At 37.4% G+C, this 25580-nt stretch overlaps 2 protein-coding genes across 5 annotated transcripts in view; both read left to right on the top strand.

Moving 5' to 3' along the window:
- VIRMA (vir like m6A methyltransferase associated) overlaps positions 1-13912 on the top strand; it is a 63506-nt gene extending 49594 nt beyond the window's left edge. Inside the window, exons 18-24 of one of the 2 annotated variants that reach the window (XM_079901753.1) lie at positions 4840-4992; positions 5769-5929; positions 6573-6669; positions 8339-8505; positions 9173-9504; positions 10381-10524; positions 11546-13911. In XM_079901753.1, the coding sequence (XP_079757879.1) occupies positions 4840-4992; positions 5769-5929; positions 6573-6669; positions 8339-8505; positions 9173-9504; positions 10381-10524; positions 11546-11700 (1209 nt within the window). In that variant the 3' untranslated portion in view covers positions 11701-13911. Of the gene's footprint in view, positions 1-4839; positions 4993-5768; positions 5930-6572; positions 6670-8338; positions 8506-9172; positions 9505-10380; positions 10525-11545 lie in introns of both variants that reach the window. The other variant, XM_079901752.1, reaches the window with a different exon arrangement.
- Positions 13913-22172: 8260 nt separating this feature from the next.
- LOC307175933 (DNA repair and recombination protein RAD54B) overlaps positions 22173-25580 on the top strand; it is a 97946-nt gene continuing 94538 nt past the window's right edge. For all 3 annotated transcript variants that reach the window (XM_079901657.1, XM_079901658.1, XM_079901659.1), the window contains exon 1: positions 22173-22508. The gene's annotated coding sequence lies outside the window, so the exon portion shown is untranslated. The remainder of the gene's footprint in view (positions 22509-25580) is intronic.

The raw sequence follows: 25580 nt of genomic DNA on the forward strand, positions 1-25580 counted from the left end.
TTTTGGCCCCTTGGTTATTTAGGAGTGTGTTTAATTTCCACATAATTGTGAATTTCCCAAATTTCCTTCTGTAACTGACTTCTAGTTTTATTCCATTGTGGCCAAAGACCATACTTTGTATGATTTCAATCCATTTAAATTTATTGAGGCTACTTTTACAGCCTAGGGGTATTTTCTATCCTGGAGAATGTTTCATGTGCAGTTGAGAGGAAGGTGTCTTCTGCTGCCATTTGGAGGGATGTTCTATACAGGTCTGTTACGAGTGTTGGTTTATAGTTGTTTAAGCCTTCTGCTTCCTTGTTGATTTTCTGTCTAGTTGTTCTATCCACTGCTGAAAGTGGGATGCTGAAGTCTCCAACTATTGTTGAATTGTCTCTTTCTCCTTTTACTTCTGTCAGTTTTTGTTTCATGCATCTCCGGGCTCTACTGTCAGGTGCATATATGTTCATAATTGTTACATCTTCCTGATGGATCAACCCTTTTGTTGTTATAAAATGTCCTTCTTTGTCTCTAGTAATAGCTTTTGTCTAAACTTTTATTTTGTATTATTGGTATAGCCACTCTAGCTTTATTTTGGTTATTGTTTGTATAGTATATTTTTTCCTACCCTTTTACGTAGAGCCTGTTTGTATTTTATAATCTAAAGTGTGTCTCTTATAGACAGCATAGTTGGATCAGGTTTTGTTTTGTTTTTTACATTCTGCCAATTTTTCCCTTTTGATTGGTATATTCAAACCATTAATGTTTAATTATTGACAGGGAGGATTTATGTCTGCTGTTTTGCTCTTTACTTCCTACATATCTTTTTGTTTTTCTTTATCTCCTTTTTTTTTTTTTTTTTTTTTTTGCTTTAAACAGATGCTTTCTGCTGTGCTGTTTTAATTTCCTTTTTCTCTCTTTTACCTTTTTTAAAGAAGTTATTTTCTTAGTGGTTGCCCTGGATACTACATTTAACACCTTAATTTAATAGTCTCTTTCTGATTAATCCCAACATAATTTCAGTAGTATACAAAAACTGCTACAATATAGCTTTGTTCCTGTGCTGTTATCATACTAATTACATTTTTATACATTGTGAGTCCATCTTCACAGTTTTATTATTATTGCTTTATTCTGTTTTTTAATTCAGATAGGAGAAGAAAAGAGTTACAAACAAAAATATGTTTATACTGCCTTTTACCTAACCTTTACTGACATACTGTTTCTTCATGTGGGTTCAGGTTACTGTCTAATATCCTTTCATGTCACCCAGCAGGACTCCTTTTAGTAGTTTTTGTAGAGTAGGTTTGCTAGTGACAGATTCTCTCTCACTTAAAAAAAAGAATTGAGAGTGTCTTTCTCCCTCATTTTTGAAGGATAGTTTTGTAAGTTATAGAATTCTTTGTTGATAGTGTTTTTCTTTCAGCACTTTGAATATGTTTTCCTACTGCATTCTGCCTTCTGTAGTTTCTGACAGTAAATCAGTTGTTAATATTTTATTAGTTGAGTCACCTCTCTCTTACTGCTTTCAAGATTCTCTCTTTTTTTTTTGGCTTTTGACAGTTTGATCATGATGTGTCTAAGAGTGGATCTCTTTGAGTTCATTCTACTTGGAGGTTGTTGATCCTCTTCAAAGTGTAATGTTTTCATCATATTTGGATAGTTTTCAGTCATTATTTCTTTAAATATTTTTTCCTGACTCTTTCTTTCTTCTTCTGAGACTCTTTATTATGTGTGTGTTGGTGTTCTTGATGGTACCTCACAAGTCTCTGAGGCTATGCTTGTTCTTCATTCTTTTTTCTTTCTGTTCGTTAAAATGGATAATCTTAGTTGACCCTCTTCAAGTTCACTGATTCTTTTTTTTTGCCAGCTCAAATCTGCTGTTGAGCCCCTCTAGTGGATTTTTTTTTTTTTAAAGATTTTTTTGGGGAAGGGCACTTCCCTGGTGGTCCAGTGGCTAAGACCCTGTGCTCCCAATGCAGGGGGCGAGAGTCTGATACCTAGTTAGGGAACTAGATTCCACATGCTGCAACTAAGAGTTTGCATGCCGCGGGCTAAAGATCTCGACACAGCCAAATAAATAAATATTTCTTTTAAAAGATTTTTTTTTGATATGGACCATTTTTCAAGTCTTTATTGAATTTGTTACAATAATGCTTCTGTTTTATGTTTTGGTTGTTTGGCTGAGAGGCATGTGGGATCTTAGCTCCCTAACTAGGGATCGAACCCACAACCCCTGCATTGGAAGGCGAAGTCTTAACCACTGAACTGCCAGGGAAGTCCCTCTAGTGAATTTGTTGTTTCACTCATTGTACTTTTCCACTCCAGAATTTATATTCAGTTTTTGTATAACTCTTAGCTGTTTATTGATATTTTCTTGCAGAGTACTGTATCAGCCTTCTTTCCAGTTTCCTTCCATTTACTTCTTTGGTACATTCTAAATAGTTTTGTGTGAGTTCATAACTTCCTAAAGCAGACATCGGATCATATCACTCTACCCTACAATACCTTTTCATATCTGTAGAATAAATTCCAAACTTTTTAGCATGACATTCAAGACTATTCACTGTATGGCCAAAAAGTTACCTTTGCAAACACTTCTTCTCCCTTGCTGGGAGCCATCATCCATAAGTCTCATCTACTATATGTATCTCCTTGGCCATGCTTCTCTTAGTTTGTTGCCCTCTCCCTCTCCCTCTCCCTCTCCCTCTCCCTCTCCCTCTCCCTCTCCCTCTCCCTCTCCCTCTCCCACCCCCCCACCCCGCCCTGGTCAAACTATGCCTATTTATAGTGCCTATTTTTAGTGCCTATTTTAATGCATCCCAATTTGTGAAGCCTTTTGATATTACTTTTCTTTCTGTACACTTCACAGCATGTTATTGAATGATTTCTTTTTATAGATCATTTATATGCCTATTTACCATTTCCTACTCCACTATCTGACTGTTAGGTCACTTAGGTCAGAGACCATGTCTTACTAGCTTTTTCCCAGTGTAATTGTACAGTGTCTTGTATAATTTAATAGTTGAAGTGTTTGACAAATGATTAAGGAGATTTGAAATGGTATCACAAATTTGATAGAATTTTCATTTTTCTGAAATAACTGTGTAGCTTAAAAAATCTCCTTAAAAATTCTTTTATTACTTCTCACAGTAATGTATATATAGAAAACATCAAATTGTGATAAATTTGACCTTAGATTTTCTAAGACTACTTTTAATAACAAGTAGGTAGAATAGAATTTAAAATGCATTTTATGTTGTTTAAAACTGTTTCTGTTTATAATAATGAAAAAGCAAGATAGTAGAGGTGAAAATTTTACATCATTCCAAATATTTTAATTAGTTCATAGTTTTTCCCCTCTCTTTTAAAAAACTCATTTTCTTCTGTTTTCCCTGACGTTTAAAAATAATAATCATTATAATACTTTCTGATTCAGCTATACTGAACTTCCCACCTCTGGTTAAAGTGGTATGAAAAACTAAGAGTGAGGAAAGAAGTCAGATAGATGCCTTGATAATTTGTATTCTGGTTAATATACTTATTTCTATAAAATAAATTTAGTCTGTAATTCATACATTTTAACAACATGTAGGGGACAGTTCCTTTAAAGATAACTGTTCACAGTCTGTTAGTGCATTTTAATTGCTTTTAACTCATTTAGTTTAATTTTTAAAAAATAAAACATGAACTAGACCATCGTCAACCTAGTCTTCATTGCTACCTCCAAACAGAGCAGTTAAAACCCTTGTAGACATAATGGTTTATTAATTTCTTATTAAAACTGTATGTTCTCTTCCATAGTACAATGTAAATGACTTCCTCAGTCTAGTGTTTTCTGAAAGGAACAAGTGTGCTTCAAGCACAGTATCAGTTTGAGTGGGAATCTGTGAAGAATAATTTTCATTTAGTTTTCACCGAAATGTGTCCAGTTATAGGACAAATGGTAGGAGCTACAAACAAATTTTAATTGTTACTGTTAATTTAAAAATACTGACTCTTACATTTGGATTGGTAGGACCAATATTCATGTTGAACCATTTAAAACAGGGCCATGTTCTGAAGATTTGAAACTACTTAAGTGTTCTTTCATATGTGACAATATGGATGGATTTATTGTCATGAACTGAGATTTGTTTTGCCTAGTGAATTTTTTTCACCATTCCCATATTCATTTTATTATGTGGCATACTTTTTTTTGCGGTACGCGGGCCTCTCACTGTTGTGGCCTCTTCCATCGCAGAGCACAGGCTCCGGACGCGCAGGCTCAGCGGCCATGGCTCACGGGCCCAGCCGCTCCACGGCATGTGGGATCCTCCCGGACCGGGGCACGAACCCATGTCCCCTGCGTCGGCAGGCGGACTCTCAACCACTGCGCCACCAGGGAAGCCCTATGTGGCATACTTTTTAAAGCAGAAAATGTTAACTTTCTGTATGACCGCACATAGTCTTAAATATGATAGTTACTGTTTTCTTTAGTTGTTTGCCTTATCTCCAGAAAAACAAATTCAGCTTTCATTAGTTCTCTGTTATAGCAGGCATTTTATTAACTTGAGTATCAATTAATGTATTACGTTTCCTGCAAGTGCCTGTGTATTTGTCATTGGATATTTTTGTTGAGAAATCTTGGTGCCAGTAATTTGAATACAAGTGTTTACCTATTTATTTTGTGAGTCTTAACTCAAAGAAAACTTGTTTCAGCTTTGAGCTGACTAATTCTTAAAACTAGCCATTCATACTGATGTAAAAACAAAAACATTGAGGGGGAGATTGCAGCAGTCTTAAATATCTGAGTAAGTTTGGAAGCATTTTTTGCAAATTTCTCTGCTCTCAAATTTAACTTGTGTGTGACATTTACAGGGATGTTGTGGAGATGATAGTGGTCTCATGGAAGTAGAGGGAGCTCATCCATCACGGACGATGAGTATTAATGCTGCAGAGTTAAAACAGCTTCTACAAAGCAAAGAAGAAAGTCCAGAAAATTTGTTCCTTGAACTAGAGAAGCTTGTTTTGGTAAAAAAACAAAACAAAACAAAATAAGAAGAGCTCATTCCCAAGACATATTTTCTTCTCAGTTTGACTTGTACAAGTTTTCTTAGTGACTTTTTAAAACAGTGAACTCTCAGTCGGGTATTTATACTCTGAATTAATAATTTGGAGTGAAGTCTTCCATACTATTATGAATTTTTAAAAAAATTTTGTTATGTTTTATTTTTGGCTGCATTGGGTCTTTGTTGCTGTGCGCGGGCTTTCTCTAGTTGCGGCGAGTGGGGGCTACTCTCCGTTGTGGTGCGCGGGCTTCTCATTGTGATGGTTTCTCTTGTTGCGGAGCACGGGCTCTAGGCATGCGGGCTTCAGTAGTTGCGGCGCATGGGCTCAGTAGTTGTGGCGCGTGGGCTTAGTTGCTCCACGGCATGTGGGATCTTCCCAGACCAGGGATTGAATCCGTGTTCCTTGCATTGGCAGGCGGATTCTTAACCACTGTGCCACCAGGGAAGTCCCCATACTATTACGAATTTTAAGGAGTACATGAAGGCAGTACTTTTTGAATTATCTATTGTTTGAATGCAGGGTGCCCCCTGCTACCACTCTTTAGAAGTAACAACGATCATTTTTGGTGTTTGTTTTATTTTAATATATTTAATGTTAAGTTGATAATTTCTTGATGGTGTTCCAAATTTCTTAGTAGTGAAATAACACCACCTTTTCTACTAAAGAGTCAGTAGATGATGGGCATAAATGTTCAGGTTTTACCTGCACCTTCTTATTCTGCTTTTGTTTGTATCTAGGAGCATTCAAAAGATGATGACAATCTGGATTCTTTGTTGGACAATGTTGTTGGACTTAAGCAGATGCTGGAGTCATCGGGTGATCCTTTACCTCTTGGTGACCAGGATGTAGAACCAGTACTTTCAGCTCCAGAATCTCTCCAGAATCTGTTTAACAATAGGTAAAACAAGCAATGTTTTGTGGTTGAATAGATATTGTATATTTAATGGCTGGGATCTAGAGAGGGCCAGCAACTTATTTTTTTCTAAGGGCTAGATAATAAAAAATCTAGACTTTGCAGGCCACATTCAGTCTCTGTTGCATATACTTCTGTAGCTTTTTGCTTGTCTTTTGTTTATTTTAAAAAAGCTTTAAAAATGTGCAAACCATTCCTAGCTTGCAGGCTGTACAAAAACAGGCTGGCAGAATGGGGGTCATAGTTTACTGATCCCTGATCTAGAGGATATGCCTCTTGATCTTTGGAGCACTGTCCTTTTAGAGCATAATGAATATTTAATATGATGAAATTATTCTCTAAATTTGGAAAAATTACACATTGGTACAGTGTTATAAACTTGGCTTTTTGTTTTATTTTATTGAAAGATCAAAATTTGTCATAACAGGATTAATTTCCAAGTTACTGGTTTTTAAGAATACTTAATTCTTAAATAGCTTCTTGAAGGAGTCTTTTTAAGTACAAATCTTATTAATACTTTTAGAGGGTAATATTTTTAATTGTGCTGTTCACATGTTTGACTTAGAAGTTAAGCTAAAATATTTAGTTTTGGAATTCTGCTTTTTAACAAATACTTTCTGTATTCTAGAACTGCATATGTGCTAGCTGATGTCATGGATGATCAGTTGAAATCTATGTGGTTCACTCCATTTCAGGCTGAAGAGATTGATACAGATCTGGATTTGGTATAAGTAATTTTATTACTAAATATTTAGAAAAAAATTCTGTTGATGTTTTTGTTTCTTTGCATATTGTTAGGACTAAAATAGATTATATATTATATGGCTGTTAAAAGTCTGTCTTGGGACTAGTCCTGCATTATTTTTATGTCAGTTGCCCACTTAATGGTGTCCAGGACTCTTCGTTTTTATATGCTACCTGTTTTGCCTCTTTCTAGTTAGTGATCTGTATATTTGAGAATGAGTGGAAAATCACATTTTTGCGTATGTACTCTGAAGTACTTTGGTTTCTTATATTTGTAGGGTATAGAATAGTATCCCACAAAATTATAATTAATTCCTATATTTGGGTTTAAAGGGAGGAATCTGCTCTCTTGTGGTATCTGCTCTTAATTTGGGGAAATGTAAAAAATATATTTGTTAAAATAATACAGTATGAATCCAAATTGACATTCTTTAACGTAATACTGAATAGGTAAAAGTATAGTTAAAGATTTTAATGCAGTCTGTTTAATGATTCTCATAGGGAGGACGATTTCAGTCACATCTTATTGTACCATATATTGTTTTTTCTTGATTTAAAAAATATATATATTTTTTCGATAACATCAGATTTATTTGTAAATCAAGAGGAAGGGTACTCCAGAAGAAGAGTGGATACTCAAAGAAAGAAATATATTTGGATATTCCCTGGTCCAAAAAATGCTAGTATTCATTATGGACAATAAAACTAAAAGAATGATTTGCTTCATATTTAAGGTGTATTTGGTGTATTGAGAACTCCTTTTCCTTCTTTAAGATACCACATGCAATTGAATTAAAATTGCATTAAAACAATTTTTTTTCTTTAGTGTAAGTTGTTCAGTGATTCTTTAGAACTGTAGTGAGAGAAATGTTCTATAATCTGCCCTGTCCAGTTAGCCACTAGCCCCATGTGACTTTTGAGCAATGAAATGTTGCTAATACGACTAAGGAATTGAATTTTATTTTGATTTAATTAATTTAAATTTAAGTAGGCACTTGTAATTAGTGGTTACCATATTTGGCATCACAGGTTGAAAATATTTGTTCTAACTATGTTGAATCACAGCTGTCTTGAGATGATGGTTATGACCTTATGGGGTTTAGGGAAATTTTTGGTCTTTTAGGTTTGATTAATTTGAATAAAACTTAAACATAATTTTCATTCTTCTGAAAGTTGACTTAGGTTGGAACCTCATTAAATTCATAGAACTAGGAGATCTGTGGCACAGAATCCTTTTATAATATGTAGTGACTATACAAGGCTTGTGGAGTATGTTATTTTCAGATTATTTTGGAAAAGTTCTGGAGATACTCCATTGTTACTTTATATAGAGAAATACTGAGATCCTTGTCAGACAGCAGAGGTTTCCCAGACTAATAGCCCTTCTGTGAGTAGGAATGCTACCTACCCCACCCCCAAATGAAAGCAGCTGAATTCCTAAGGTATTTTTTTTTGAAACTACCAATGGTGTTGGGTTTTGAAACGATGAAGGACCTATCATTGATTTATTATGAGACTCAAATATAGTTTATAGGAGATAAGAATTCCTGTAATCAAATGTTATGTTAATAGTACATTTAAAATGTAATGTCACATTAATAGTTACATTTAAGATATATCTGTGGTTTTGTTTCATTTTTATGACTGCAGGTAAAGGTTGACTTGATTGAGCTCTCTGAAAAATGTTGTAGTGACTTTGACTTGCACTCGGAATTAGAGCGCTCGTTTTTGTCGGAACCATCATCTCCAGGAAGAACCAAGACTACTAAAGGGTTCAAACTTGGGAAGCACAAGCATGAGACCTTTATAACGTCAAGGTAAAATTTCTTTTAATAAAGATCTTGGTTGGGGTCAAATAAGCTTATTTATTTTAATATGTTTTGATAGACACATGACTATTAAAGGAGAAAGGAAGCTGGCATAATACTTGAGTCATGAATATTGTTTTGATTTTTTTTTTTTTTTTTTGCGGTACGCGGGCCTCTCACTGTTGTGGCCTCTCCTGTTGCGGAGCATAGGCTCCGGACGCGCAGGTGCAGCGGCCATGGCTCACGGGCCCAGCCACTCCGCGGCATGTGGGATCCTCCCGGACCCGGGCACAAACCCGTGTCGCCTGCACTGGCAGGCGGACTCTCAACCACTGCGCCACCAGGGAAGCCCTTGAATTTTTTAAAAGATAGTAATTTGGCCAGGACATACCTGGTACACTTATACTATATTGTTGTACTTAATGAGAGTTCAGAAGGTTTGAAAAAGAGCAAACTGGATTATTTTAAACAATTGTTAGTCATATCAATAAAATGTGAGTACCATTCTTAGCTAGTTTTGTTGTATTTCCCTGGCAAGTCATAGAGATATTTGCAGTAACAAAATTGGGATAAGAAATAATTGATATATAGTTTTCAGTATTGCAAAGATTGACTTATATTTTCACTGGAAATGTGTAAAGGAGAAAGTTTTCATGGAGTATTTTTGTTTTCATAGTGGCAAATCTGAATACATTGAACCTGCCAAACGAGCTCATGTTGTGCCACCACCAAGAGGAAGGGGCAGGGGAGGATTTGGACAGGGTATACGACCCCATGATATTTTTCGTCAGAGAAAACAGAACACAAGCAGACCACCGTCTATGCATGTGGATGACTTTGTTGCAGCCGAAAGTAAAGAAGTGGTCCCTCAAGATGGAATACCCCCACCGAAACGGCCACTCAAAGTATCTCAGAAGATTTCTTCTCGTGGTGGATTTTCAGGCAATCGGGGAGGACGGGGTGCTTTTCACAGTCAGAATAGGTTTTTTACACCACCTGCTTCAAAAGGTAATGAATTATGTATGTTTTCTAATGAGTTATTCTAATATTAGAATATTGAATAGAAGCAATTCAGATAAAGTATTTTTCTGTTACTAGAGTTAATCTGGCTCTAGGCCAATGGTACTATTTGCAAAGTCCTTTATTGTATAGGAAAAATAATTTTTTAATTTAATTTTTGATTAATTGCATATTTAGCGATGATTTTAAAAGAAGTATTGGCTAATTATTTTCCTTTTTACGTTGAGAATTGTGTTTATCCTTTCTGAATAATATCCATACATAATTTTCACAGTCGTATTTATCAACAGTTCCCTTAGGATTGTTCTGTGTAGTTCACCATTGATTCTCTTATCTACTTGCTTCCTAATGTTATATTTAATCTGTTTTAAATTTTTCAAGATTTTAGAGTCTGAGTTCTAAAATATAAACTTATAGAAATTATATTTTACTAGTGGATTGATGACATGTTTTCATGCTTCTGAGTTAAGAGGGTGGGAGCAAAAGAGCATAGGTGTTTACATTAATAATAAACCCATAACTTTGTTAGGAACTGTTTTAAACACTTTGCATGTAATACTCTTATCAACCTGATGAGATAGGTTCTTTTAGTAGCCCCACTTAATAGAAGAGAAAACTTGTCAGTTAGCTGACCAGGACACGTAAAATATAAGTGGCAGAACCAGTATTTGAACCCTGGCAGTCTGGCTCCAGAGCCTCTGCTTCTGACTACATATGATGCTGCCACTCTACCTTTATTCCGTGTACAAAATTTCATAGTTTCTCTTCCATTGCTTTTGAAAATTAAGAAAAACATGTCATATCTTCCTTAATCCAATTGAAGTTGTGGAAAAAGTAGATTTTGATCATGTTGCCTATGTTTAGGAAACTACAGTCGTCGGGAGGGAACAAGAGGTTCCAGTTGGAGTGCTCAGAATACTCCTCGAGGAACTTACAATGAAAGTCGTGGAGGCCAGAGCAATTTTAACAGGGGCCCTCTTCCACCATTACGACCACTTAGTTCTACAGGTACACTTTCTTCTTACTTGATACTTCTGAGAGAGAGGGAGGTGAATCCTTTTCAGATTGTTGAATGTCATATATTCTCATTCTGGGAGAGAATATTTTAGAATGTAGACATATAATTCTAAAGTCAATTTAATTTTATTTCTGTGAGTGAGTGTCCAATGTACATCTTCTGTATAAATACTCAGAATTTTAGATTCTGAACTATGTGTGTATAATGAGTAGTTCCATATTGATGTGCTGTTTTTTAATAGTTCAGTAAAGAAGGGAAATCAATCCTTAAGGTACCTTTTTGACGAAAGTAAACTGAGATGTCTTCATAGAGTATATAAGTTGACTTTTTTTTTTTTTTTATAAGTTGACTCTTGAACAATGAAGGTATGAACTGCAAGGGTTGTCCACTTATATGTGGATATTTTTAACAATAAATAGGATCCATGGTTGGTTGAAATCGAGGTTGCAGAGGAAGCTCTGGATATGAGGGCCAACTATAAATTATACTTGGATTAACCCTTGAGTTGTTCAAGGGTCAACTGTATTCTGTTTCTGTTTACAGTATTGTCTTGTGTATGTAAGCATATAACCTTTTTTCCCCCCCCAAAACATTCCTATGTCAAGTCCAAAATTCTGGTCAGATGTAGCTTTTGGTTTCAAATGCACATTTTTTGTTTTTTTTTGGCTGCACCACACACCATGCGGGATCTTAGTTCCCCTACCAGGGATCACACCTGTGCCTCTGCAGTGAAAGCGCAGATTCTTAACCATTGGACTACCAGGGAAGTCCCAAATGGACATTTTTTAAATAACAGCTGTATTTGAGATGTAATTCTTATGTTTAGACAATTTACCTATTTAAAGTGGACAACTCAGTGGTCTTCAACACATTCACAGAACTTACACTTGGGTTTTAAAGGAGCAAACAGTAATCCCTGTCTTGGTTTGAGCTCAGTGGTATAGATTAGTATTTATGTCATGGGAAAGGAAAGGATGTTGCAACTAAAAATTATATTCTTTTCTTTTATAGGCTATCGCCCAAGTCCTCGTGACCGTGCTTCCAGAGGTCGTGGGGGACTGGGGCCTTCCTGGGCAAGTGCAAATAGCGGCAGTGGAGGCTCAAGAGGAAAGTTTGTTAGTGGAGGCAGTGGTAGAGGTCGTCATGTACGGTCCTTTACACGATAAAACATTTTTTTGGAACATCCTAAGTGTATATGAACATTTCATGAGGACAGTAAAAATAAAACAAGACATTGGAGGACCAATTTAGACTTAGCAGTTATCTGGATACATCTGAGAGAATATTTTTATCTGAAGAAAGCAAATTTTGTTTGATACCTAACACAAGATTTCAATAAAAATCAAAACTTTGTATGTTTGTATATATTTTTTCCCCTTCTTATATGACTATTTAGAAAATCTCTTAGGTAGAAAATGAACAGTGAAATAATGTTTTTGTTTTAGTGTATTTCTTGCATATACCACAGACGTCCCCAATACTTTCTCAGCTCATGTTGCCCTTTATTGTTTCTATAGTTTTTTCACAATACACCAGGCCAAAAGAAATGCCTAATGATTCCATTTATTAAGCAGTTAGGTGCAAACAACTTAATAAGAATTTAACAAGTAATGGTGGTTGCTGCACAACTTCTCAAACCTTGGAATCAGCTTGAACACTGCCAGTATTCCTGTTCCACTATGATTTTTGCGTAGTACTTACTTCAACTGCTGAAAATTCAGTTTTGTAAAGATGCACTGCCATGGGAAGGAATATAATGTTATCTAACACTGAAAATGTAAACTACCTCGAGCTAGCATTTTGTGTTGTGTCCAACAGATGTGTTCTCAAAAATTTAAAATGTCATGTGGCACTCATGTTAATTTACTAGGGTGACCTAGTGCAATTTTGGGAACCTTTTAGCTGTTCAGAAAGAAACATGACACTCTTCTCCTTTACGCTAGAAAGAAATACATACGTGCTTTGTGTTTTAGCTTTATACCTACTTACACTATTTTATTATGCAGTTTTTTAAAGCCTAAAATGAGGCATATCCTAATACTGTTATTTTGGAAATCAGAAACATCTAATAAAATCTATACTTTATATACAGAAATGAAGTTTATACTTTGAGAAAATAGTCATATTTTCCTCAAGAGATATCACACTGAGCCTGTATAATCTGGCATAAAATATAGAGTTCTCTGGGCTTCCCTGGTGGCGCAGTGGTTGAGAGTCCGCCTGCCAATGCAGGGGACACGGGTTCGTGCCCCGGTCCGGGAAGATCCCAGATGCCGCAGAGCGGCTGGGCCCATGAGCCATGGCCGCTGAGCCTGCGCATCTGGAGCCTGTGCTCCACAACGGGAGAGGCCACACAGTGAGAGGCCCGCGTACTGCAAAAAACAAACAAACAAACAAAGAAAATATAGACTTCTCTAAAACAACAAAGGAGTATATGAGTCTCATTCCATCCCTTTATAATGCTGTTTTGTCGAGCTATTTGTGAGTGAATGGAAAGTTTGTTTGCTAGGAAAACCTTGAAGAAAAACTCAGTTCTAAAGATTCTGTTATTTAAGTGAAAGGTAACGGAAATTTTTTCATAACTAATGGCCTCAAAAACCCAAGGTAACCTAAACCCCTTTTAATCCTGAAACTAATAAGCTCATTTTCTCTAAATATGCATTTTTCACACTAGATAGAATTTGAAGTTTGTCCTTAATGTCTGACACAATATATGTAAAAATAATTGTTTAAATAATTATGTTTCTTAATAAGAGTATATGGCCATATATAGATATGTTTCTTGATTTTCTTTTTTAAGCTTTAGGTTGAATATAAACTCAGAAATATCAGAGAGCCGTTGCTGCTTGTTTGTTAGGTTAGTACCCAGTAATTCAGGCCAGCCAAAGTAATAAATTATTAATGTAGAAGCAAATTAATACCAGGCATATATCACTCAGTCCAGCAAAGGAGGTATTATCCTAACTTCACAGATGGAGAAAGTTGAGGAACTTTACTCGAAAGCGATAGAAACAGGATTTAAAACCAGGTTGGCTGGCTCCTAATTCTTTACTTCTCCTTTGCGTCATGGAGAGCTAAGAAGCTACTTTTTAGGTTGAATGGTATTAGAGATCCTATTAATTTATTCCATGGAAGTGGAGTTCCAAAGACCTACCAGTCTGTTTTAGTCATTTCAGAAGTGAGCCAGATAGGTACTGGGGGATGTGTATGTAAGACCACGTACCTTCAAAAATAAACATCAGTTTTATGAGTACTTTGGTAGAATAGGTATATGTATTATTTGCAAAATTTTTTTTACGTTAAGAGATTTCAGGAAAAGTTTCAAGTGGTGTTTAGAAATTAATGTAAAACTCAGAATACCTTTGCAAATAAAACATTTAATCTATAACACAAGGAGTTGATAGAATGATCTGTATTTGTTTTCTTTTAAATGATTGCTTTTATTTATTTAATTTTTGGCTGTGTTGGGTCTTCCTTGCTGTGCACGGGCTTTCTCTAGTTGCATTGAGTGGGGGCTAGTCTTCGTTGCGGTGCATGGGCTTCTCATTGTGGTGGCTTCTCGTTGCGGAGTATGGGCTCTAGGCACACGGGCTACAGTAGTTGCGGCACGCGGGCTCTAGAGCACAGGCTCAGTAGTTGTGGCGCACGGGCTTAGTTGCTCCGCGGCATGTGGGATCTTCCCGGACCAGGGATTGAACCCGTGTCCCCTGCATTGGCAGACGGACTCTTAACCCCTGCGCCACCAGGGAAGTCCCAAAGAAAAAAATGCTCTGAAATATTGCTATGCTTCATTTAAGAGCAATGGTAGTAATCAGGGTGTGTGAAGCAGTACCAGTTCCAGTTTAGTTTTATTGCTTAGTGCAAAGAAATTGCAAAAACAGAGACAGAGAATGTAGGAACGAGAGTAAGTCTTCTAAGTATCGTGTTCCATATACCGTAGTACAGCCTTGGGAATATAAGGATGAATAAGATGCAATTTCTGCCCTCAAGAAGCTCATATCTAATAGAGAAAACAATCATGTAAACAAGTTTTTTTTTAAAGTAGGTGAGCGTATGAATACTGAACAACTTGGAGTTCTTGGCTAATCCAACTAGTACCTTTCAAACTGATTTTATTGTGGAGTTTTTAAAGTAAGTGTATATTTAAAATAACCAAAGGAAAAAAAGAAAAGACTTGACATTACAATTATATTGTTAGACCATAAATAACATCTTTGAAATGGTTTTTGTATAAAGGCTAGGATGGAAAAAAATATGCATGTGATTTGTATTTTTAAATTCAAAGGACAGGTTGGGAAGTAATGAGCAAGATCTTATAAACATTCTGTAAATTCATGAGCCAGAGAAGAGGATGCAAACTCAAGTACTAGCAATGGTCTTGAAAGTAACAAATGAGAGAAGAGAACCAGGTGAAGAATAGGCAGTGAAAACTGTGGAAGAGTTGGCCGTTGACACTTTGGCCTTGGTATGAGGGAGAAAACTTGGAGAGTTGGAGCTGGTGGCCCTGGAGAGGGCTTACAGTGTTAAACTACTCTGCTTCAGCTGATTGATACGTTGGAAAACTGACAGATACAATGCTGATGCATCTTCTAAAAAAATTTGTTTTTAATGTTTTAAGTTTTAAAATTAAAAAAATTTATTTGTGGTTAAAAAAACAAGATTTACCATCTTAACCGTTTTTTAGTCTACAGTTCAGTAGTGTTAAGTATATTAACATTGTTGTGCAACCAACCTCCAGAACCTTTTCATCTTGCACATCTGAAACTATACCTATTAAGCAACAACTTCCCCATCCCCTCTTCCTCCAGTCACTGGCACCCACCATTCTACTTTCTGTCTCTGAATTTGACTACATAACTTATTTAAGTGGCATTTGCCTTTTTGTCACTGGCTTATTTAATTTAGCATGATGTCCTCAAGAGTCATCTATTCTGTAACATGTCAAAATTTCCTTCCTTATAAGGCTGAATAATATTCCATTGTATGTATATACCACATTTTGTTTGTTCATCTGTCAATAGACATTTGAGTTGCTTCTACTTTTTGGCTATTATGAATAGTGCTGTTATGAGCATGGATATACAAATATCTGCTCAAGACCCTACTTTGAATTCTTTTGGGAACATACACAGAAACAGGAATGCTGGATCATATGGTAGTTCCTGTTTTTTAGGAATCGCCATACTGTTTTCCATAGTGCTTGCACCATTTTGCATTTCTACCAGTAAGAATTCTAATTTCTCCGCATCCTCAGCAACACTTATTTTCTTTTTGTTTATTTTAATAATATCCATCCTAATGGATGTGCTTTTGACTCTTAAAAAGAAGCAAAAAATCTGGATTGTTGATGTGTAATCAGTTTTCAAGTATGGCAATTGAAATTAAATAATTTAAAACATGATATGAGCAAGCAAATGTGCAGGGCAAAATGTGGCCAGAGGGTTCCAGCCCGAAGATAAGATCAGTTTTAGAAATTGGAACTTGATTACTATAAAAACTTACTTTCATTTGAGATGGTAAAATTTACCGAGTAAGTTTGTGATAGGACGTGATACTGTAGAGAAGTGCTTTGGAGCCAAATCTCTGCTATGCCTACCTCACTGAATTTTGGAGATTAAAGTCTATATTTGATTTTTTAAAAAATATGTAGAGCAATATTCGTTCAAACGTTTGCCTGGAAAAAAGTATACCATATATGACGTACATGATAAATTATTTCTGAAGTCATTGGAATTAATGCCTGCTTGAGAAATAACATGTAAGTTAGTAGAATTATACTAATTTATAGCTCTACCAGACAAGTTAGATGTGTTTTTTTTAGGGAGGTTTTTAGTTTGGGGGCACTATTTTATAATGGTCTTATAGACATAGATTGTAAGTGAAAATAGTCTACTTTCTAAGAATTTCCAGGATACTTTGGGGCATGTGGTAGTATTTTTAAAATATAGTATTTATACTTTAAAATACTCTGCATTGTAGACGGTATGAAAATGCAGAGAACAGTGAGTAGTCTACTTTGGCCAGTGTAGAATGCAGGGGTGCAAGTAGAGGAAATGGAGGAAAGGTGTACTTGGAGATAAGGCCTAAATTATGAAAATTATTAAAGGTCTTATTATTTGCTATATAAGCCATAGGGAGTAACTAAAGTTTGGTTGTTGTTAATTTGAATGACTTTTTTTTTTTTTTTTTGAAGTACGCGGGCCTCTCACTGCTGTGGCCTCTCCCGTTTCGGAGCACAGGCTCCAGACGCGCAGACTCAGCGGCCATGGTTCACGGGCTCAGCTGCTCCGCGGCATGTGGGATCTTCCCGGACCGGGGCACGAACCCGTGTTCCCTGCGTCGGCAGGCGGACTCTCAACCACTGCGCCACCAGGGAAGCCCGACATTTTAAAATTTGGTACATTTTTATGAGGATCTACTATTAGCCAGTCACTATAAAAGGCGTTTTCCATCAATTAATTCGTAATCATCTGCTTTAGAAAGACACTTCCTCTGGTGCAGCAGGGAGGACGGATTAGAGAGGGAAGAGACTGAGTCAGGAAGAGCAGTTAATCAATTACAGCAAAGATCTGTCGATAAATCAGTGATCCTCAAAGAATGGTTCTCAGCCCAGCAGCCCAGCATCAGCTGGGAATCTATTAGATGTTCATATTCTTAAGCACCACCCCAGACGTAAGAAACTGGAGGTGGGGCCTAGCAATGTGTGCTTTGACAAGTCCTGCAAGTGATTGTGCTAAAGTTTGATGCCCCCCAAAGTTTGTATATCAATGGATTTCAAATTTAGGAATCATCTGGGGAGGTCATTAAAAATTCAGGTTCCAGACAGAGGAATGGATAAAGAAGATGTGGTACATATATACAGTGGAATATTACTCAGCCATTAAAAAGAATGAAATAACGCCATTTTCAGCAACATGGATGGACCCTAGAGATTGTGATACTGAGTGAAGTAAGTCAGAGAGCAGTATCATATGATATTGCTTATATGCAAAAAAGAAATGATACAAATGAACTTATTTACAAAACAGAAAGAGACATAGAGAATGAACTTATGGGGGTGGGGGTGGGGGTGGGAGGAATAGTTAGGGAGTTTGGGATTGATATGTACACACTGCTATATTTAAAATGGATAACCAACAAGGCTCACTGTATAACACAGGGAACTCTGCTCAATATTACATAACAACCTAAATGGGAAAAGATTTTGAAAAAGAATAGATACATGTATATGTATAACTGAATCACTTTGCTGTACACCTGAAACTAACACAACATTGTTAATCAGCTATACTCCAATATAGAATAAAAAGTTTAAAAAAATCCAAGTTCCAGGGGCTACAAATCTATTTTTAAAAACTTCTCAGGAGATTCATCAGCCAGGTTTGGATCCAGTGACCTAGATGAAAAGTAATGTCCTCAGCTAAGATAGTGGTAATGGAAATGGAAGGATCACATAGAAAAGATATTTCTAAGACACTCTAATACCTCTAGAATTATATTAGGCCATGATGGCATAAAATTATACGAAGCAGTTACTGGTTTGAAAGTACTTTCTAGTGGGAAAAGAGACGGGCAGGTGCTTGAACAGGTTGAGGAATAAGTTAGCATGTCAGTAAAGCAGAACTGAAACAGCTGAAGAGACCTGAGGTTTAGGGGTGGTAAGTATGTGCCACATGCTCCAAATGATCACAAAAGGTGAAGATGAAAAGATGGCCTAGATTTGGCAATTTGAAAGATTTTATAACTTTTGTCATGGCAATTATATTGGAGTGTGAATTTGTGGGAAGGTACGCAGAATTCATAATGCTATTTGTAGCATGATTGAGAAGTAAGAAAGTATATGTTCAATTTGTGGGGAACAAAGAAGAGATTGCTAAAAGCTATGTGCGCCAAAGCCCTCCTCTTTCCAATAGTTTACATATAAAGATTGCCTTTGGGTTTATTGTCCTAGATTGTAACTGCAGAATCCAGTTGTACTTTTTGTGATTACCGACTGCTTTGGAAATTCCATTTCTGATTGTTGTGTTCTAGGTTCTTATATCTGCTTCTTTCATATCTAAGATGTTCTTAAATATGCTGCATTGTTTCATGCTGCCTAAGTATCCTCGGAGTGTAGTTTTTTTTTGTTTGTTTTTTGTTTTCTTAATTAATTTTTGGCTGTGTTGGGTCTTACTTTCTGTGTGAGGGCTTTCTCTAGTCACGGCGAGCGGGGGCCACTCTTCATCGCAGTGCGTAGGCCTCTCACTGTCGCGGCCTCTCTTGTTGGGGAGCACAGGCTCCAGACGCGCAGGCTCAGTGGTTGTGGCTCACGGGCCTAGTTGCTCCGCGGCATGTGGGATCTTCCCAGACCAGGGCTCGAACCCGTGTCCCCTGCATTGGCAGGCAGATTCTCAACCACTGCGCCACCAGGGAAGCCCTGAAGTGTAGTTTTTTAATGACCCTATTCTGGTTAGTATGTTTATCATATTATGTATTCTTGGGTTTTTGTTTTGTTTTGTTTTGATTTTGTCCAAGCCACAGCGGGATCTTAGTTCCCTGACCAGAGAGATTGAACCCCATGCCACGGCAGTGAAAGCACCAAGTCCTAAACACTGGACCACCAGGGAATTCCCTAAGGGTTTTTTTTTTTTTTTTGGCGATACGCGGGCCTCTCACTGTTGGGGCCTCTCCCGTTGCGGGGCACAGGCTCCGGACGTGCAGGCTCAGCGGCCATGGCTCACGGGCCCAGCTGCTCCGCGGTATGTGGGATCTTCCTGAACCGGGGCACGAACCCGTGTCCCCTGCATTGGCAGGCGGACTCTCAACCACTGCGCCACCAGGGAAGCCCTCCCTAAGGGTTTTAAATGGAATAATGTTTGGAGGTATTAATTTGGAAAAATATAATGCTGAATTGCAAGGTTTTCATTTTAAAACAAAGGAGAAGACTAAAATAGCCAAAGAAAATTCTTAAACATTTTTCAAGTTAGTAAATCTTTTTTTAATATTTATTTATTTATTCTTTTGGCTGTGCTGGGTCTTAGTTGTGGCACACAGGATCTTCAGTTGTGGCATGCAAATTCTTAGTTGTGGCATGTGAACTTTTAGTTGCAGCATGTGGGATCTAGTTCCCTGACCAGGGATTGAACCCAGGCCACCTGCATTGAGAGCATGGAGTCTTAGGCACTGGACCACCAGGGAAGTCCTTCAAGTTAATAAATCTTAAAAAATGATTTGTGTTGACAAACTGTATATTATTCCTCAGTGAAGTTCTCTTTGCTAAAGAGAGGCTTTGGGAGTATTTTGGTAAAGGTTTGAACTAAAGCAGGCCTAATGGACCCCCTTAAGTCTGCAGCTGCTTTAAGTTGTTTAGGGATGAAGCTTTTCAATGTTCTGGTAAACCTGGAACAGTACAATTGCTACTTACTCTGACTAAACATTTCACCTGGCTCTGCTAGAACAATTTAGGGTCCTCTGGAATCATTGTTTCCTTTAAGTTAAATAAGGAATCAGAAAGAATTCACTTGTAAGCCAAAGTCATGTAAAACAAATATCCAAAGCTGCTCCATAAACATGTGAAATTTTAAAAAGCTGTTCAATAACTATCTCCAAAACTCATTTTGATGAAAAAGCATAAAAATTAGGAATGAAAAAGGCTAGGCACTAGTCCTGACTTTCCTATTCATTAACTTGCTGTGTGATATGAACAAATTAAATTACCAGTGGACCTCTTTTCTCATATATTCTTAAGTATAAAATAGGATTCAGGTGATAAACCATAATGGAAAATAATATGAAAAATTATTTTAAAAAATATAACTGAGTCACTTTGCTGTACAGCAGTAACTAACACATAGTTGTAATTCAACTATACTTCAGTAAAAAATAAATTAAAAAAATAGGATTCAGAATGTGTGTAGAGTATGAATCATAAGAGATGTTATTACAGATATTTATTGAACAGTTGAAGTAAAAAGTAGCAGTCCAAAATTGATGAAATGTAGTGGCTAAGAAATAAGTGGAATAAACACAACTGAAAAAAGAAGGGTAATCTCACGAAAAGGAGGAATTCAAATTCTTTTTCTCCTCTCCATTCCCCCTAGGAGAAACATTCAGCTCTGATGTTGGTGTGGGTTAATCAATTAGCCAACATTATCAAAACCCAATTAACAAAGGTTAATTCAAAATTTAAAGTTACAGAAACTTTTACTTTCAGTAGTTCTAAAGTTAACTGAACCTGAGGACACAGTATAATGTCCTTATAAAAAGTATTTAATTGTGATAACACTTTAGTATTTAATTAATGATTAAAGAAGGAAAGGAACTAAAGTTTACCAAAATGTTTTTTTTCCAAAGATATCTGTATCCATAGAATTACCTGGATGAAGATTTTTTATTTATTTTTATTTATTTTTGGCTGCGCCTCACGGCTTGAGGTATCTTAGTTCCCCGAACAGGGTTTGAACCCAGGACACGGCAGTGAACGCGCTGAGTCCCAACCACTGGACCGCTAGGGAATTCCCCCGGATGAAGATTTTTTTTTTTTTTTTTTTTTTTAACTATATTCGCTATCTTGTCCTCATTCAGAGTCATGGCTTTATTTTGTCTGTTTTTTAAATTTTTTGTTCTTGGGGTCACGGCTTTAAATAGCACCTATACATGCTGATTCCTCTAAATTTCCAACCTAGACTTCTCCTGTGATGCCCCAGATTTGCATCTTGACATCTCCACCATTGCCTAGTAAGCACCCAGCAGGAACCACCTCACACCAAAGGGCCCACATCACAAAGGGGATGAGGAACCCATTCCCTCCATGGTAACTACTCCTCTGATATTTTCTTTTTCTCAATAAATGGAAACTCCATGTTTCTAGTTTCTCAGGCCAAAAACCTTAGTAATTCTTATCTACTCTTTTTCTCTCACACTCTACCTCTGATCTGGCTTCTACCTTCAAAACATATCTTGACTCCAAATGTTACCCTCTCTGCAGCAGCCACCGGGGCTAAGCCACCATTGTTTCTTGTCTCAATTATGTAAATAGTCTTCTAACTCAGCTCAAAACCCTCCCATTTCAGAATAAAAGCCAGAGTTCTTATAATGGTCCTCAAGTTTCTACATGATTTTCCCCCTCCTTGTTATCTCTTTGACCTCATCTACTACTCCCTGAACTCACTCTGCTTCAGCTACCACTTCCTGAGTTTACCAAAATAAAGTCCAAAAAATTGTAACAATTTATTATATAAAAAAGATAGCTACTCTACTACAATTTGGTAAGATTTAATACTGTAATTCTTCACGTATTTTTAGAGTTAATTTCTTTTGAAAATCATGCTAAATAATGAAAATTATTGTATTCACATGTTTTAAAGTGTTTTGTTCAAACCGGAATATTTTTCTACATATTAACAGACGGTGACCTGGTTTGGGGATACTTTTACATTAAAGGGCCCACCACCTATGTATTTCTAACTAGTTTCAGCTGGGTACCTAAAAGGAACATATTAACAAAGTCGTTGAAATTCCCTCATTCCTAAAATGCGGCATAATTTAGGAGCTATATGGTAAAAATCCATTATATTTGTATATTTTTACAATGCAGACAGACCATCAAACTGCACGAACATATCCATGTAGATGTTCTCAGATTTAAGAAATATGCCTCATCTGTCCTAGGATGTGGTCTGTAGCCTCAGCATGAACATCATGTCTGACCGTAGGCAGCAAATAAATACTTTTCTAATTGAACCATAATCCCGAATCAAACTTGGCAGAGGTCAAGGAGAAAGGCAAAAACACTTGCGCAGTGATGCGATAAGGTCGTCCAATCAGAGTCGAGCTGGACTGGGCTCTGCGGAAGTAAGGTAGTGCGCACGCGCGATGGGCTCGTCCGCAATTGGCAGCGCCGAGGCGGGAACCTTGAGCCGCTCTGTCGTTGAGGGAGCGCTGTCTCCTCCGGTTCCTCCTGGCTGGTGGCGTAGCGTCCTTCGGATCCTCTCTGGTGCGTCCCTGGAGGGGGAGGCTTGTGAGGCTGCGACAGCCTGTAGGCTTGTGTGGGACAAAGAGGGGAGAGGCGCCGGAGTAGGCCTCCGACGGAGGAGGGAAGGAAGGCGGCGGAGCGCCTGTGGCCGCCTCCTGCGGGTCTGGGAGCGCGGAGGGGTCTCAAGTGTGAGGGGCGCCTTCGCTGCTGGCCGTGGGGTGGCTGGTGGCGGAGGGCGCGCCGTGGGGGTGTGTTTGTGGTGGGGAGGCCGACGCGAGAGGCGACTCCGGATGGTGGTGCTTCCGCGCCCGCACTGCGGTCAGCCCGCTCGGCTTCTGTGGCGCTTGGGTTTCTTTCCCCAGGACTAATCTCCACTCTCCTGCACGGTATTAATTAATAGTAAGTAACGGAAGATTTTTGTAGGCCGGTTTAGCGGGGCCACAAAATCAAAGGAGCGATTTAAGCCACGAAGTGAAATAACTACTACCTAATGTAGTTAGAAGGCGAAAAGCAGAAACAGCAGGGGAGGTGCGTTGCTGGTTCTTGACTGTTTTATTTGCATTCTTGCGTCCTAGAGGTTTTTTTTTTTCATCCTAGAGGTTTGATGGTTGCACCCCATCCCCCCTTCAAAGCCAAACCGAATCCACAGATTCTGGTCATAATCCCCTTTGTCGAACTTCATCCTTTGCTACCCCCCTCGCGGAAACTTTGTTATCTCTGCTCTTATAGGACCTTATGTATTAAACATCTAATAATGATTATCATAGATAGTAATATTACAGGTAACATTGAGTGCGTACTGTGTGTCAGACTTTGTACTTTAAGTATTTCATTTAATCCTCCCAACAATCTTATGAGTAATTATTGTTGTACCGCCTGTCACAGATGAGGAAAGGGAGACACAAAGAGGTTATGTAAACTGTGCAAGATCACATGCTTGGAAGTGTCAGTCCAGATTTATATTCAGGCATTTGCCTCCAAAACTGTATTCTTAATTATTACACAGTACAGTGTATTAAATTGCCAAGTACTGTAGGCCTTGTGATGTATCATCAGCCTGGATTTGCCATTTTACTTGGGAGAACAGAAGCAGTAGGTGTTAAGAGTGTAACAGATGTTGGAGCATCACAGTAGGGCTGCCAAATGGGCGTTATTTTTAGGGCCTGGGAAGAGGGCTCAAATAGCACTAATTTAAGAAGTAATAAGGATCCAGAAGCATTTAGGGGGAAATATACTGATGTCTGCAGTTTACTTTGAAATGCATCAACAAGTTAAATGGCTTGATGGATGCCTAAGGTCACATATAAATGGCAGAGCTAGAAATCAAGCCAAGGCAGGCTGACTCCAGAGTGTTTTCTTAACCACTGCCCTGTGCTGCTTCTCACATGCCTGCATACTCAAATTCATTATTATTTTCTTTAGTTTACAGGTTAAATAAAGGGTTGAAAAATTAGACATTGTGTATTAGGTGTAGAAAAGTTTAAGGGTTTAAGGTAGTGATTCTTAGGATTGAGTGTTGAAAGAAGTTTTAGCAGCTAGTCTGTTCTCTTTATTTTATAAATGAGGAAGTTGATATACAGAGCATTTAAATAGCTTGCCCAAAGTTTCTAGTTACTGTATTTTTCTAGTGTTCCTCTTAAAAAGGTGTCAGTCTGCAGGCGGGTCTGACTAAATGTAGAGAATGGAACCTATTAAATTTCATGATGTGGACATCATGTTTTTTTAAAATTTTAATTAAGTAATTAATATATTTTTATTTTTGGCTGTTTTGGGTCTTTGTTGCTGCGTGTGTTGCTAGGCACGCGGGCTTCAGTAGTTGTGGCACGCAGACTCAGTAGTTGTGGCTCACGGGCTCTAGAGCACAGGCTCAGTAGTTGTGGTGCATGGGCTTATTTGCTCTGCAGCATGTGGGATCTTCCCGGACCGGGGCTTGAACCTGTGTACCCTGCATTGGCAGGCAGATTCTTAACCACTGCGCCACCAGGGAAGCCCTCTGGTCTGTATTTTAATTGAGGTTTCTGTTTATTAATTCTTATACCACTACTAATCCCTCAAACTATATAAAGCCTGGTTATTTATCGAATACTCATGTATGTCATCATTTTTAAGTTGCTGTAATTGGGAAATGTCTAACCATCAGTGATGGCGTGTCACAGCTTAATTGGCTGCAGTTCTTTTTTTTTTTTTTTTTTGTAGAAAATTGGAAATATGTAGGAAAGAACTCAGAAGAAAATAAAAAATTACTGGTAATTCTAACATCTAGACATAGTCAGTGTTAATGTTGTGGCATGTGTTTTTCTAGTCTTTTAAAAATCTTTATAGATGTGTAATTTACAGTTTATAATTCAATGCGTATACTTAGATGAGTTTTGACAAACTTGTAATCATACTACAATCTGATGCAGGTTATCTCAGTCACCCCGAAAAGTTACTCATGCCCCTTTGCTTTCTAGTCTTTTAAAAAGTACAAACACACATACTATTTTTTTTTTTTTATAAAATTGGAATGATGCTGAACATGTTTGGTAGCCATTTGTGAAATTAAAACTTATTATTTTTAGAGCACTTTTAGGTTTACAGCAAAGTTGAGGGGAAGGTGGAGATTTCCCATATATCCCTGCCTTCCCTCATTATCAGCATCCCTCACCAGAATGGTACATTTTTTACAGTTGACACACATAAGCACCCAAAGTCCATAGTTTACAATAGTATTCATTCTTGGCATTCTACATTCTGTGGATTTGGACAAATATATAATGACATGTATCCATCATTAGGGCATTATACAGAATATTTTCATTGCCTTAAAAAATTCTCTGCTCTGCCTTTGCATCCCTGCCCCTCCCCTAACCCTTGGCAACCACTGATCTTTTTAATGTCTCCATAGTTTTGCCTCCATAGTTTTTCAGGATGTCACATTGTTGGAATCATACAGTATGTAGCCTTTTCAGATTGTTTCTTTCATTTAGTAATATACATTTTTGGTTCCTCCATGTCTTTTCATGGCTTGACAGCTTTTTTTTTTTAAAGTGTGGAATAACATTTCATGGTCTGGATACACCACAGTTTATTTATCCATTCACCTACTGAATG

Source organism: Stenella coeruleoalba (genome assembly GCF_951394435.1).
Source record: "Stenella coeruleoalba genome assembly, chromosome: 17".
Taxonomy (NCBI): domain Eukaryota; kingdom Metazoa; phylum Chordata; class Mammalia; order Artiodactyla; family Delphinidae; genus Stenella; species Stenella coeruleoalba.